At 44.0% G+C, this 15,262-nt stretch overlaps 1 protein-coding gene across 14 annotated transcripts in view; it reads left to right on the top strand.

Moving 5' to 3' along the window:
- NAV2 (neuron navigator 2) overlaps positions 1-15,262 on the top strand; it is a 768,760-nt gene that overhangs the window by 525,365 nt on the left and 228,133 nt on the right. For 9 of the 14 annotated variants that reach the window (XR_013523354.1, XM_078340757.1, XM_054242162.2 and 6 more), the window contains exons 5-7: positions 473-731; positions 4,904-4,972; positions 13,122-13,282. Coding sequence is in view for 13 of the 14 variants with exons in the window: in XM_078340757.1 (XP_078196883.1) it covers positions 473-731; positions 4,904-4,972; positions 13,122-13,282 (489 nt within the window). In the remaining variant the exon portion in view is untranslated. The remainder of the gene's footprint in view (positions 1-472; positions 732-4,903; positions 4,973-13,121; positions 13,283-15,262) is intronic. The other 5 variants (XM_035264232.3, XM_035264225.3, XM_078340756.1 and 2 more) reach the window with 1 other exon arrangement.

The raw sequence follows: 15,262 nt of genomic DNA on the forward strand, positions 1-15,262 counted from the left end.
TGAGAGTAGGATGACTGGGGAAAGCAGAGCATGGGTCATGGAGTGGGACAGCAGCCACTTGGCACACTCAGTGTGGCTTGAAGCTTAGAACATGGACTTGGCAAAAGCCAAGTGCAGTGTGAGGACCCAGGAGCTTCCCCCAGTGCCAGAGTGCCTCCGTCCTCCGCCTGTGTAACAAGCACAGTCTTGCTGGAGACGCTTGCTTTTTCAGTGGTGTCCTTACTGAGAATTTCCTCTTGGCACCTACCAGACATCCAGTTGCAACTTGCCTCGTGTATCTACTCTAATACTAATGGTGAGAATAAGCTAATTTCTTTGTGGTTTAGGCCTGATTTTAGTTGACTGTGATACCAATGAAGTGTTCGAGAAGCCTGTTATCCTAAAGAAATTAAACTCACTTGCAGGCTGAAACAGCCCATTGAACAGGAAGAAGAGCTCCCCATCTGACAAGAATCTCTTTATTGTCTTGCAGAGATCAGGAATGGAAACCTCAAGGCCATTCTAGGCCTCTTCTTCAGCCTCTCCCGATACAAGCAGCAGCAGCAGCAGCCCCAGAAGCAGCACCTCTCCTCACCTCTGCCGCCCGCTGTGTCCCAGGTGGCCGGGGCCCCCTCCCAGTGCCAGGCTGGCACGCCTCAGCAGCAGGTGCCAGCCGCTCCTCAAGCCCCGTGCCAGCCTCACCAACCCGCGCCACATCAGCAGTCAAAAGCACAAGCTGAAATGCAGTCCAGGTGGGGCTCCTTGCCAACTGATGGTTTTGATTTTTAGGCACCTGCCTCCACCCAGACCAATCTCTAGGCTATCCTGTATGGGTTGTTCATTTGCGCTTCTTCAGTGCTGAGAGCTGTTGGTGGTTAGTGGGAGTTAGCATGGCCTTGAAATGGATGCAGTGAAGAGCCCTTCTTTTGTCTGGCAGAGATGTATACTTTTATAGGTCAGAATTTCCAGAAGCCAAAGCTAATTAGCTGCTCCTGCTATTTCTCTGGCCTATTATACACATGCTTATAGGCAATAAACAGCCCCTGAAATAGACTTCAAACCCCTTTTGTGTGTTTGCCTACAAGCCGAATGTTCAATGTTATACATGAGAGTAGTTTTACTTAGTGGAGGTAAAAGTTCTAGTCCATTGGATGCCTCTCCTTTGCCGATACAGAAATATAGAAGGCACTGAAAAAAGGCAGCAAGGGAAGGAGGCAGCCATCTATCTGAGCAGGGCAGCATTGCCTAATGGGAGTGATTACCATTAAATGTGACTGTGTTGTGTCGAGCTAAGATGGGAAGAGTCTCACCATGCAGGAGTGATCTGCAGGGTTAGGGCCTGGATTTTGTTCCCAGAGAGACATGTTTGCCAGTCAAATTCACCAGGTACAAGCCGATTGCCACTGTGGTTACCATCTACTGTGCTACAATGGAAATAGTTGCATGTCTAAACAACTCTACAAAATAGCACCCTGTAAAACTTTTGTCTGCGTGGCAGAAAAAACAGGAAGATTTTAGAAACTAGAAGGTTTTTGACTCGAGGTCAAGTTCTGCAGAAAAGTTCATATTGTTTTCTTTTAAGCCAGAAGTATTCATCCATAAACCCTAAATGTCACTGATCAGATTGATTGCTTGAATTCATCCAGTGTGTGCTGAAGAGTAATGGCCTTTTCTTTCCATTCCCCCAAAGCACCAGAATTAATAATGGTAAGGCTTCTCACACACCTTGATATACCTTTTATTACTCATTGTAGCTGGGCAGAGCACAAAGCTGCTCAAACACAGCTGTTGCCTTATAGACAGTTACAGCCTTCTTTTTTTCTCATGAGTAGTTCTGTTTCCCAATTGTAATGGTGTTAAAACCAGCAGTGATGGGTGCAATGTAAATCAGGCCCCCTAATTAATTATTTAATTATATCCAGTTTGCATTATGGAAATTTATGGGATGGGAGAGATGCCTGGACTAGCAATGAGGAACAGATAGCCTAGCAGCCAGTTGCTAACCCCTTCCCTGGAGAACTGCCTGAGTGGGAGTCACTCCTCCCAGTCAGAGCTTCCCTGATGGACATGGATGATTTAAATGATCAGGCGTCATTTCCCAAACTGCATTCTGCAGAGTGCTTATTCCCTGGGATGTTAACTTGGGTCATAGTGCAAGAGATGAGTTGTATGGGGGAAAAAATTGGGAGATAATTTGAGTTAAATTGTTATATGGCTGTTATTGTAGGTCTACTCAGATCCTTGAACCTGCCAATATGCATCTCTTTATTTAATTGGTATTAAGCCTCCCATGTGCCAGGTCCTGGTCTAGGCCTTTGGGAGTCAAAAATGAATGGGATTGCCATGATGCCTGCTCTCTCATGCTCCTAGAGGAGACAGGCACAGAAGCACATGAACAGGAAAGGAGGCTATCAGATAGTGATCAGTACTATAATAAGGTGGTGGGATTCAGAGGGGCTGGGTTGCTAATTTAGATTTGGTTGATAGAAAATCTCTCTTGGGACATGAAAAGTAAGCTTGATGTGTTAGAAGAGCATAAACAAGGCTATTACAGCTTAGTAGGGGAGGAGAGGGACCAGTGATAAGGTAGTTTGGAAGGAGAGAGGGCTGCTACCATTTATGTGGATGACAGCAAGACCTGTGGTCCCTGGAGTTGTGCATTGCTATGGCACTCAGGACCTGTCATAGAGTACCAGCTAAACTGGTTAGGGTTTGGACTCCATTCTAAGGGTGACAGGAAGCCATGGGAAGGTCTTAAAGTAGTAGAAAGAGTTGATCTGATTGGCAGTTTTAAAAATTCACCTTTGCGTCTCTTTGGAGAATGAGATTGTGGAAGACAAGAATGGAAGGAAGTACCCAGTTGAGAGGACTTTGCAATACTATAGATGAGTTGTGTCGAGGTAACAGAAGCAGAAATGGAGATGGACCAATCCTTAGGGAGTTCGGCTAAGAGGCCTGCAAACAGATTAACTCTCTGGAGTGATGGAAAGAAAAATAACAGATAAAGCCTAGATTCCTGGTTTGAACAGTTAAGTAACTGGTGGTGGTATTCTTTGAGATGTGGAAGCCCAGGAGAGCAGGTATGCATTATGGATCTTCAGACAGGTGGTGACACAGAAAGGAGCATTCTACAAACTTGGCAACAGCATTCCTCTTATTTTATAGAGCCTTTCACTCTAAGGAATGTGTATTAAGAAATACTGGCTTGTGTTACTGAGCTTTGCTGGCCTGAGGCATCCATTTCCATAGTAGGTGTTTGTTTTCTTAAAATAACCAGATATTCCAGTCAGAGCCCCCATGTCCGGGTAAGCCAAAACATCCTACTAATGATGAGTGCTTTACCTGAAGAAGAGCCAAACTTACTTGAGTCAGATTTTTACATTCATTTATTCCAGCCACAGTGTCCTGCCATTATGGTCCCCTGACCCTACAGTGGTGACACGGACTGGGCTTTGGAGTTGCTGTATATCCTCACTCACCCCTTCATCTTACCCAGATTGGGTTACTCATGCAGGAGGCTCGTTTTATTCACTGGATCCTGATACTTTCTAGTTTTACTTCCAAAGAATAATCTTGTTCTCAAGGTCTAGGGATATGCTATTCCCACACCAACACTCTGGCTATAAATTTAAGAATCATAAAATTACATCAGTGGCTCAGTCTCCAAATTCTATCTTTGATAAGCAAAATTCCAAGGGCTGTGGTTTGGACCCTTGATTATTAATGTCAAATGTTGATGCAAACCCCCACATGCCAGGTTTGTTTTGTTTTTCTGTTAGAACTCTACCTAAAAACTGTTTTGAAACTGTCAAGGTTTCTACCCCTGAAGGGTAGAAAGCACTAAAACTTCGACAACTTTCCATGAAGTTTGCTAGTAAAGGAGTTATGGAAGTTGGCAAAGAAAAATCTGAGACACTGGCTTGAAGGAATCAGAGCAAATCCTCCATGACAGCCTCATAGAGGTTTACTTCGCTTCTTTGCTTCAGCTAATCTCACAACTGAGATGGTGGCCAAGAACTTAATTCACATTTCACCCTGTGAAATTCTTCCTTGGTCCAGAGTCCAGGAGAGGAGCATAGTCTCCAGGACTTGCTTTTTTCTCCATCTGTTTCTACACAGATAATCAGTGTTCAGTTACTAAGGAATAATCCAGAAAATGACTTTATTTTTTTCTCCATTCTCCTCTCTCTCTTCACTAAGACTGGTAAAACCAACAAATTATTGATCAGCTCAGATCCTTTTACGAACATGATACAGGATGTATAGAAGCAAGGAAGATAAAGATTTCTATCGTTTGAGCAGTAAATAAGTTTAACTTTTTCCTTTATTAAGCCTAACTAAAATTTTTCATATGTACCAATTTATAGTACAAGAAAAACAAAATCTATTGAGTTTAACAAGCATTAAATGGTCATTTCTAAAGCATTAAAAGCAAAAATTCCCAAGACCAGCAACATCTGGGTATAGATTTGCAAAAATCTAGCCCCTTGTTTTTGGTCACCTTTATGGGATACTGAGGATATTCATCTGAAAAGATCCAAGTAGAACAAGCATGTGAAATAGAAACATCTCAGTACTTTAGAAAGGAATAAAGTTTATTGACTTGTTAGGGACCCCATGCCTTAAGGCCTTATTTTGAGAATAAGGCCTTAATACAAGAAAGACATTTAATGTTTAAAGAAACACACAGGCATACATACCCACAAGCATTCTTAGATAATCTTAAAAGCAGTTTCTTCACATTGGAAATCTATCAAATGAGTAAAGTGAGACCTAGAAAGAAAGCTGCATGTCATAGAAAACAGTGGGCGGTGAGAAAACACAGCAGCATCCCCATTGTCAGAAGACTCTTAGGATTTGTGTGTCTAATGTATCTTCTCTCTCCTCACTCAGCTCTTCCACTTTTTTCTTTCCTGTCATGCAGTGCATCATCCAAGGACTCATCTCAAAGCAAAATCATCCGCTTCACTCTGGGTCAGAAAAAGATATCTAGGTTAGACTTTCTCTGTGTCCTGCAAAGCATGGTTTAATCCCAACCCACTGTTCCATTGTTCCCTCTGCTCTGGCTGAGTTTCCCTTTGATCCTCTCCCCATTTCATGTTTGCAGTTCCAGAAAACTAAACGTGCTTTGGCTCATGGTCCGATGGGGCAGAGTTTCGAAAGTGACCATGGGATTGTTGCCAGTGTGTGCGGGGGGAGTGACAGAGTGCAAGTGAGATTGAGGTGTACATGACGTTTTGCATTTTCTTGACTTTTGGCTTTGACGGCTTTGTCATCAAGATCCATTCTGATTTAGGTAAAGGTGAGTTTCTAGATAGTTGTTTGTTTTTTTTTTGAGTTGGAGTTTCGCTCTTGTTACCCAAGCTGGAGTGCAATGGCACAATCTCGGCTCACTGCAACCTCCGCCTCCTGGGTTCAGGCAATTCTCCTGCCTCAGCCTCCCGAGTAGTTGGGATTACAGGCATGCACCACCGTGCCCAGCTAATTTTTTTGTATTTTTAGTAGAGACGGGGTTTCACCATGTTGACCAGGATGGTCTCGATCTCTTGACCTCGTGATCCACCAGCCTCGGCCTCCCAAAGTGCTGGGATTACAGGCGTGAGCCACTGCGCCCGGCCTCTAGATAGTTTTTATAGTGGTTTTATGATGAGTTTCTCCCTGCTTCATCGTGGCCCTAATCCTACCTCACCTGCATCTCATTTATGTGTACTGTGCTTTATGTTGTTGCTAAAATTACTAATGTGGGTTTGGTTTACTCTTGAGTTATAAAGACCTGAGCATGAATCCATGTTGGGCAGAGGACACAATTCAGCAAGGCAGTTATGTCTCATTTTGTTTCTGGATGCTTTTAGGTGCCATAGAGACTGCCTCCATTCCCTGAAAAATAGAAAATAGTCTTGCTGATGAGCTAGTTAATCTTAATTCAGACTTTGACCTGTCGGCTGCCTCCTATGAGGACCCATTCTATGGTATGAGAAAAGCCAGTTACACCACATTGCATCATTATATCTACTGTTATTTTAAAAGTATAAACAGCTAACATTTATTGAATGCACAAGTTCAAATGTGTCATCTTATATAATCACTCCAGGCCTCATGAGGTAGGTCATATTATTATCCCCATTTCACAGATGAGGAAACTAATATTTAGGAAGTTAGGTCATTGTGCCCAGGGTCACACACATAAAAAAGTGGATGAACCAGGATTTGAACACAGGTGGTCTAACTCAGAACCCTAACTATAACCACAGTGCTACACTCCTCCCCCTCCTTCAATTCTGGTATCTCTGTGGTTGTTGAGGCTGTTTTTTAATATCTTATGTTTCAACCACTACTCTTGGTTTTTTCTCTCACACTGCCCTTGTAGCATCCTAACAGAAATTGCTGCTGGGGTAGAATCTCCTCCTTATTATGACTGGTATTTATTTTTCATTGAATTATTATTTAAGGGGATGGGAAATCCATACTCATATCTGTCTTTATTTATCACAAATACATCCTGAATAACTGCTTGCTTGCTGCCCCATGTGTTAGGGACCTCTAGGTGCCTTTCCTAGCCAGAGTTTTCTTTTCTCTTTCTTCTTTCCTGAGACAGGGTCTTGCTCGCTCTGTCGCCCAGGCTGGAGTGCAGTGACATGGACATGGCTCACTGCAGCCTTGACTTCCTAGGCTCAAGCAATCCTCCCATATATCTAGGACTACAGGCACATGCCTCCATACCCAGCTAATTTTTTTTTGGTAGAGGTGGGATCTCCTAATGTTACCCAGGCTGGTCTCCAACTCCTGGGCTCAAGCAATCCTCCCATATATCTAGGAATACAGGCACATGCCTCCACACCCAGCTAATTTTTTTTTTTTTTGTAGAGCTGGGGTCTCCTAATGTTACCCAGTCTGGTCTCCAACTCCTGGGCTCAAGCAATCCTCCTGCCTTGGCCTCCCAGGGCCCTGGGATTACAGGTGTGAGCCACTGCTTCACCTAGCCTAGAGTTTGGTTTTTTAAAGTGCTTACACTTAGGGAGACCCAGTTCAGGCTCTGCCTGGCTGGTGAGGGAAAAACCATTTAGCAGTGTGCTTCTCCATAGAGCAAGTCAGCACATTACCCAGACTCGGTGGAGGGGGACGAGAGGGAACCTAGTTTGTCACTGCTTCTGGTAGCCATGGAGAAAGTAGCTGCTTTCCCTGACAAAGAACACCAAGCTCAAGTCAGAACAGACACCCACTGCTCCAGCAAACTGGTCCTTCCCCAGTTAAATTGAATGCTACACAAATGCACGTACATAGGAAAGGAAAGGGGAGGGATGAGCTGGAAGGAAACGTGAAATCTAGTGCCTGTTCCCACGATGTGCTCAGTCCTGTAGGGTAGAGAAAACAGGAGCTAGCTGGGGAAACATCTAATTGGAAGCACATGCCCATCCCGTGAATGATTTCTTATCAGACCCAGATGATGGAAGGAGGCAGTGGGAAGAGAGGAAGCACTGGAAAATGAGGGCGTGTCAACCCTGCCCTGAGGCTGGGCTGGGCACAGTGCTTCTGGGTTTACCCTGAGCCATGATGTGGCTTTCCCTTAGTGTCATATCCCCCACTTAAGGTTTCTTTGGGATGCATTTTTGTCTCTGCCAAGGCCAATGAAGGGATGGTTCCTTGTTTCAAATGAAGCCTTTGAAGGCTCTTCCTTGCCTTCTCTACATCCCTGTTTCTGCACCACCAGCCTTGAGCAGGATCCTGTGAAGAATTTTAGCTGATCAGACACCACTAAGCGCAGCAATAAAGTTTGGTTGCCAAAAGAAGCAGCGCTATCCCTTCTGGCAGAGTGAGCCACCTCCCCCAGAGCTCTGGAAATAGGTCTCTTTTTGGAGACCAAACACTGATGGAACACCTGCCAGCGCCCAGCACCTTGATGGGCACCAGGGGTATTGAGAAGGATGAGAAGCCTCACCTTGAATCTGGATGTGGGGAAGGGGTGTATGAAGGCAGTTGATACAAGGGTGAAAGCTCTCCGTTTATTTCTGCCTTTGACCACTCTTATTGCCGCCTGACCTCCCTGGTGAGCCCAGGGAGGCTTATTTTACCTGCAGGAGGCAGAGAAACATTGTGGCTAAGAGGTGCTGTTAAACCTAAGTGAAGGCCCATTCTTACCACTTACTGTTGGTGTTACCTGGGCAAATCATTTGATCACTATGAGCTGGGTTTCCTTGTTGGTCAAATGGGGTAATCTTGCCTTGCTCACAGCATTACGAGGCTTAAATAAAGTCATTTAATTAATAATTATAAATAATAATGAATTAATAAAGTCATTCCTTAGCACCTGACATATAATCAGTGCAGATATGGCAGTGTTGGTATTTTGGGTTCATCTGGGCTAGGTGAGGCAACCAGGCTGCCTCTAGAAAGTCCCATAGAATTGATCTGTATGCAATTATCCTGTGGAAAAGAGGCAGTAGGCTTAGTAGTTTGGTCGTCTCTGCCCAGCTGCTGGGCTGAAAAACAGATGCCATGGAAATTAGAGATTTAGTATTTAATCATCTTGCCCGGCAAAAAGCATCTCTGATTATGACCACTCCCCGCAAACCCCTGCATGTGCACACAAGCTGCCATCCTTCCTGGGAGGGGCCATCCTCTGCTCCCAGCCTTTGAAGTGGTTTTAGGGGAAATAACTGCTCTCCCCCCCCGCATCGGCACGCACATCACATGGAGCAGAGGAGCTGGGATGCACTCATAGGTTACATGCTGGGAATGACAATTTTACCGCCCTCCTTACTTGGCTCTGCACACATAGGAGAAATTGACCATGGCTCTAACGACAGCAGGATTGTTTCCCCAACTCTTACACAACGTCCCTTAAGCTTAATATTTTAAAAACCCAACATGTATATGTTTCAAAGAACCCATCTGTGTTCTCTGTTATTTGTAACTGTGTTTGGACCTAGGGTGATTATGAGAGGTCAAGTTCCTCTTGGGAAGGAGCTGTTGGAACTTCCTGGTGCTATGAGGGAGCAGGGTTGACCTGCCATGCTCCCCTCTCCCTGCGCTGCCTCAGTGAGACAGGCCCAGCAGGCCGCATCTGTTGTGATACCTGCAGCTGTTCCACAGGAGCCAAGACCTAGCTCTTCAGCAAACAGGGATTCTAATGCTCCAGATGGCAGATGCTTCCAGAGTGGAGATTGATAGACATTTCCATGATACACAAGGATGTTAATAATGAATTTCAAAATGTTAGCCAGAGGCCTCGGATCTGCGCCACTGGTAAACTAGAAGATATCTACTTTTCAACTCTACCTGCACTCTCAGCCTCCTTAGTTATCACTGCATCCCTGGAGGGCAGGACCAAGTCCAGGCCCCATGGCGTGACATACAAGGTGTTCCCTTCCATGCCCTGCTTGCTTCTCTAGCCTCATTTCCTCTCACTCGGCCCCTGGAGTCCCAGCACACACCACCTGTTTCTTTCCTCTGTACTTTCTACAGGGTTTCCCTCGGAGTGGCATGCTCTGCCCACTGCTTTCCCATCCTCTACTCACATTCCCATTCAGCATTCAGGGGTCTTTTACACACAGCCTTTCCTTTTACACATGGCCTTTGCTCTGGGGTCTTTTATACACAGCCTTTCCTGATCATCTCACAACCTCCAAGATCTTCATTTCCTTCTCTGAATACCTTCTGAACTTCACATATTTTATCAATACACATGTAATCTAGATGTCAGCTGAGGTCGACCGGCCCCTTGAGATCCGGGTAAGATTGAGCATTCTAGCTGGGCCTCTTTCAGTCTGTAGAAAGTCCAGTGGCCTCCCAGGTTTGCTCAGGTGTTTCCAGTTCTTATGGTCACCTTTGGCTTTGAAATCCTGCACTTAAACTCCTGTACATAAAAGTTCAGTCTGAATTAGTTCCGTTTGTGTATGTACTCATCATCCCAAGAGACATTTTGGTTTCCCCCGTGTGAATCCAGGCTTAGCATTTTTTCTTTCTTCCCAGTCACCACACAGTCATTATGGCCTTTGTCAGTGAACCAAATTTTGTTGAAAATGTCAGATGGAGGGGGCTTACTTTGGAGCAAGCAATGGTCTGAGCCCATTTACAATAGAACCTAATTGTTAAACTAGAGTCAACATAGATTCTCTCTGCACAGTGGGAAAAAGTATGTGGTCTCCATCCAGTTTTCTGATTTAGTCAAGTGCAGGTTGCTTTCCTGACTAGGGTGTGGAGGCAATAGTGGTTGGGGGTGGACAGGAGCTGACTTGAGCTTTCTGGTGGCTTTTGACAGCTGTATGTAAACCGTTCTCCCTTTGCCATGTCAGCTGTGCTCAAAGCCCTCAAGAACTCCTCCATGTCCCAGAAGGCTTGGCACAATGCTGCAGCCATTTGAACAGCATGCTGCTTCCATCAAAAGAGCACCTAGCTACTGACTCAGTGAAAAGGATCTGACCATGACAACCCAAGGGAAACCCAGAACTGTCTTAGTTATTCCAAAACCAGGATGTTTCATCCCAGAGAGTGGAGCCCACAAACACTCCAAGTCTAAGACCTCAGCCAGCCACAGATACTTGAATTGAGTAGTTTCTCTTCTGGAATGTTCTTAGGGAGATGATGAGCCTTGCTTGCCAAAGCCTATCTTGCCTCTTTGAAAATGTTTATCTCAGACTCTTGTATATTGATTTTTGTCCAGCTCTCTCTGATACTTTAACCTTGACTCATCTATTTTCTTTTTAATTTATCCGATTCTTTCTTGTGCCATGGCCTGTTTCTTTTATGCCAATGTCCAATCCCTTCATGTACCTGTGTTCAGTAGAGAAGATGAGAAAGGAAACTCACATGCACTGGCCGGACATTAAGCCATTTCAGATTTACAGTTACACCCAATGGTATAGCTGTTAACTATTGGGTATAAGTATAAATCATTATTCATCATTATTCCAAAGTTACAGGTAAGGAATATGAATCTCAGAGAAGTTACGAGACTGCTCCAATGTCTTGTGTATGGAAAAGACTGTATCCCATCCATTACACCATGCTGCCTCTCAGAGGACCATACTGCCTACCTGATTCAAGATTGCGTGTTTCCCATCCTGTGCTTTGATTACCTGCCTCTATAAAGTCCTTATCCTGTCCTAAAAATCTGCTGTGGTTCAGCCTAGGGTCAGCACAGTGGGGGCTCTCCAGCAACTCTGAAAGGAATGCATCTATGCATCTTCTCCCTCTTCATTGCTTTTTGCTTCCCGGCTCTTTGCAAATTCCATACTTGCAAAGAGCAGTAGAATGCTGTGACCTGCCTTCCCTTACACCACTTAATACCATTGCTGTGACATCATCTTGGAACAAGTCCATAATCCTTTTCTAGGCCTATCTGTGGGCATAATGATTCCCAAAGACTATGTCTGGTTTAAAAGTCCAGCACAAGGGAGGCCCAGATCGTCACCTGCAGAAGCTCTTCCACTGGATGTGAGTAATCAGATAACACTGACTTGAAGGACTTGCAGGACATTGTTTGCATTGGGAGCAGAACCAAGAGGTATGAAGATCTCACTGTTGGACCTCCTTGGGCAGATGTGCTAGCCACATCTGGTCCCCAAACATAGGCACTGGCACTGCTAGTATTTTGTACTCTATTCTGTGCCTGTCTTTGTGGAGCAAATGTTCTCTCCAAACAAGATGGGGTAAATTAACCAAGGGGCAAATCCTCACAGCGCAGTGGGAAGTGATTCTCACTGCAACATGTTGGGGGAAGAGCTAACCCCCTTCCTTCTCTCCCAGCTCCCAGTCAGGGAATTGGGCCAGCTTCTTCTTAACTGTATAAATTTTACAGTCCCTCACACCAGCTCATGTTCTCTGTTTACTCTACAACCATCTTTCTTGCTTAGCCAACAAGAAAAATTTAAAGTGATTGCTTGCTTATATCTAAAATGCTTCCAGACTGTAGACTTCTTTGGTGCTTACAGGTTTGCATGGAAAGAAAAGGCTGAAAGCTTTATGAGTTGAAAATTCAGACTTATCACTAGATCTAATGCTAGTCAGCTGAGGTTCCAGTGGCTTTTAAACACAGCTAAGTGGATTTTAGCTGAAAGATACAACTAAACATTTCATCATTTATTCATCTTTCAACTTTAATTATTGGAAACAGCCTGCTTAGTAATTCCCTGGACCAAAATTCTGATTTGAGGAATCTTACCATTAACTCTTTGGTGAATGGACCATAATATCATAATTAGACACATTATGGAGAAGTCTGGTGACTTTATTTCCCAAACCACCCAAAATGAGGTGTTTTATTTAAAGGGAGAGTGTGTGTTTGCCTTTAGGCTAACAAATTTCTGCCAATTTTACAGAAAGAATGTATGATGTTATCCATCCACTGTGCAGAGAAGTTGCACTTTAGCCTCAAAGTAATGCCTGTGGAGACAGGTTGTCAGGTGTTGAAGGAAAATGTATGTGTGGTCAAGTGTTTCCAACCAACTTTAAGTTTTCATCGCAAATATGTTCGGTTCTGAGTGGTAGCAATTCACTTTCTCACCGTTATAAATTGGCGTTTTCTTGATACTTACAACCCCAGATTATGGCAGTTTTGATACCTATCAGAAGAGATGCACACACAAGGTTAACAATTTAGAGTCCTCCAAGACCTTTATGTTCCATGCTGATAGAATTAGAAATGACATGACCTCATCCTACTAAAAAACAAAAATATCCCAGAGGGGGAAAAAATGAACTTTTTTTTTTTTTTTTTTTGAGATGGAGTTTCACTCTTGTCACCCAGGCTGGAGTGCAATGGTGCAATCTCAGCTCACTGCAACCTCCCCATCCCAGGTTCAAGTAATTCTCCTGCCTCAGCCTCTCGAGTAGCTGGGATTATAGGTGCCCTCCACCATGCCCATACAGATGGGATTTTGCCATGTTGAACTTTGAATTTTTAATCGATGAACATATTTCTTCCTCAAAATTTTTCTCTCTGCTCAAAGGAAACCTTCACATTTTGCTGTTGCACTTTGCTGGGGTCATTACCTGCCTGCATGTTTGTAATGGTTCCACCAAGTTCTTTGACTGGAAACCTCCACACAATGTCTTGGATAGTTTCTTTTACCTCCTGCATGGTGCAGTTCCTTCTTCCCACACACTGAGACTGAATGCATTATCCTGTTGCTTTTGCGTTTTAGACTTCCAGGTCCTACCGCGAGGGTATCCGCTGCAGGCAGCGAGGCCAAAGCACGTGGAGGGTCAGCTACTGCTAACAACCGGCGCAGCCAGAGCTTTAACAACTATGACAAATCCAAACCAGTCACCTCCCCACCCCCACCGCCAAGCAGCCACGAGAAAGGTGAGTCACCTTCTTGAGGGGCCTTTTGGCATCTTTCTTTAGAGCACATCTATCTAGTTCCTTTGGGTGAATTTGGTTGGGGTCCTGGGGAGGGGTTGCATTTGCGGTAAAAATGGGTTACAAGGACATATCTGACAGGCAGGAACTTTACTAGCCAGAGGCATTAATAAAGTGGGGAAAATATTGTTACATTCACCAGCAAAAATAATGTGCTATCTTTGTTTGGGTGGGGACCCACAGACACCTGCCTATGGATAGAAGAAATACAGCATTTGGAATTTGAAAATACATTTTCATGGAATATGTTCAATATATTAAGCAGTTTTTCAGAAGTGCAAGCTCCTTGGAGCATGCATTTTGTGAACTGTGATAAGCTTTTTTATCCATTAGAAATAATGTGAGGGGAGTTAGGAACAAGAGGTTTTTCACCCTTTGAAAAAATCAGGAATGTGGATTGGCTCATTGAAGATCTTGGCTACATATAAGGAGTAGATAGCATTGCTCTAGGAGTTGTGATGTAACTTTTGCCATAAAAGGATATGAATTTTTTTTTTTTTTTTACTCTACACAGTACTGAGTTTTTAGTATGGAGATAAATGGTGGACAGCCTGTGAGGGTTCTGAGGTAGTTTCAAAGATTATTCAAAAAGAAATAGAGCCTTCCTTCATTTCTTCTAGGTAAAATAGTCTAGACATCTTTGGGAAATATGTTCAGGTCTCTTGGAAGCATTTCCTACCTGGCGTTATGGAAGCTTCCTGGGGCTGTCTAGATGGTGTTTCTCTATTTCCAGGAAACTGCCCCCTCACTCCCTGAAGTGCCCGCAGAGCATGGGCAGCCCTCCTACTGTGACTGAGCTTGAAACCTCCACCATCCTCTCCTCTAACTCAGGGTCACTTGATTCAGTGGAACTGAGTTCCCCCAAGTGTTTGCTATTCACTTTATCTTTCCTCCCCAAGGAAATGTATATAGGGCTGACAGATGTGTATGGAAAAAGGTTTCCCAGCCAAGGCACTGGGAACTCTGCAAATGGCACTAAAGCCATAACCAGGATGTCTCAATCCCTCAAGACTTTGTCATCCAGCCCTTAGTTTCTACGTCAAGCAACCATTTTTACTCTTCTTCTCTCTCTTTTTTCCCTTTCTTCCCCTTTTCTCTCCCACTTTCCTTTTCTTCACCATACTCATGTGTTTTTTTAAGTGTGCTTCGATTACAAAAATAATATATGCTTGTAAAATGGTACAAGTATCAGATAAAAGTTTTCCTACATATTCTCTTAGAGTACAAATATGCACCATTCTGTATGTATCCATCCAGAACTTTCACAATGCATTTATATGTATATATGTGTGTAATAGAAAGGTTTGTGTTTTTACATTGATGTGTGTAAGCTAAACTTTTTGAGTACCTACCGTGTGCCTCATTTTATCCCTATTTTACAAATATGAAACTAAAGCAAAGAAAGGTTAAGTACTTGCTAAAGTCACATCAGAGCTTGTGATAGATGGAGTTGGATTTGAACCCAGGGACCTTGGTTTCAGAACCATGATTAATAATATCGTGCTTCCCCTGGAAGTGGCAAATGCTTGAAGCTTTGCCTTTTGAGGGCTAGTTGGTTGGTACATGAGGAGAGAGTTGGGAAGAGGTTAGGAAAAGCTTGTGCTGGGCCTTTCCTCGTGGGTCAATCTGCCCTTGCCCCATGGTTATTTGGAGAGAAGCTGTCATAAACAATCTGAAAGATGGATGTGAGATCCAAGTCCAAAAAATGGTGAAAATAAAGGTAAAAGTTCCTAGTGGATGGAACAGGGTAGGAGGATACTGTATTCTAGAGCCACCTACAGGTGTGACCACCAATGCTAAGACAGCCACTGACCTGTCCCTGCCTTCAGCAAAGGCTCCCACATGTGCTCTAAGCAGCCTGAGAACAACGAGGCCCCTTAAGGCCTGTGGTGCAAATTCCAGTAGAGGCAATGTCCCAGGGAA

The sequence above is a fragment of the Callithrix jacchus genome, chromosome 10, assembly GCF_049354715.1.
Source record: "Callithrix jacchus isolate 240 chromosome 10, calJac240_pri, whole genome shotgun sequence".
Lineage (NCBI taxonomy): Eukaryota > Metazoa > Chordata > Mammalia > Primates > Cebidae > Callithrix > Callithrix jacchus.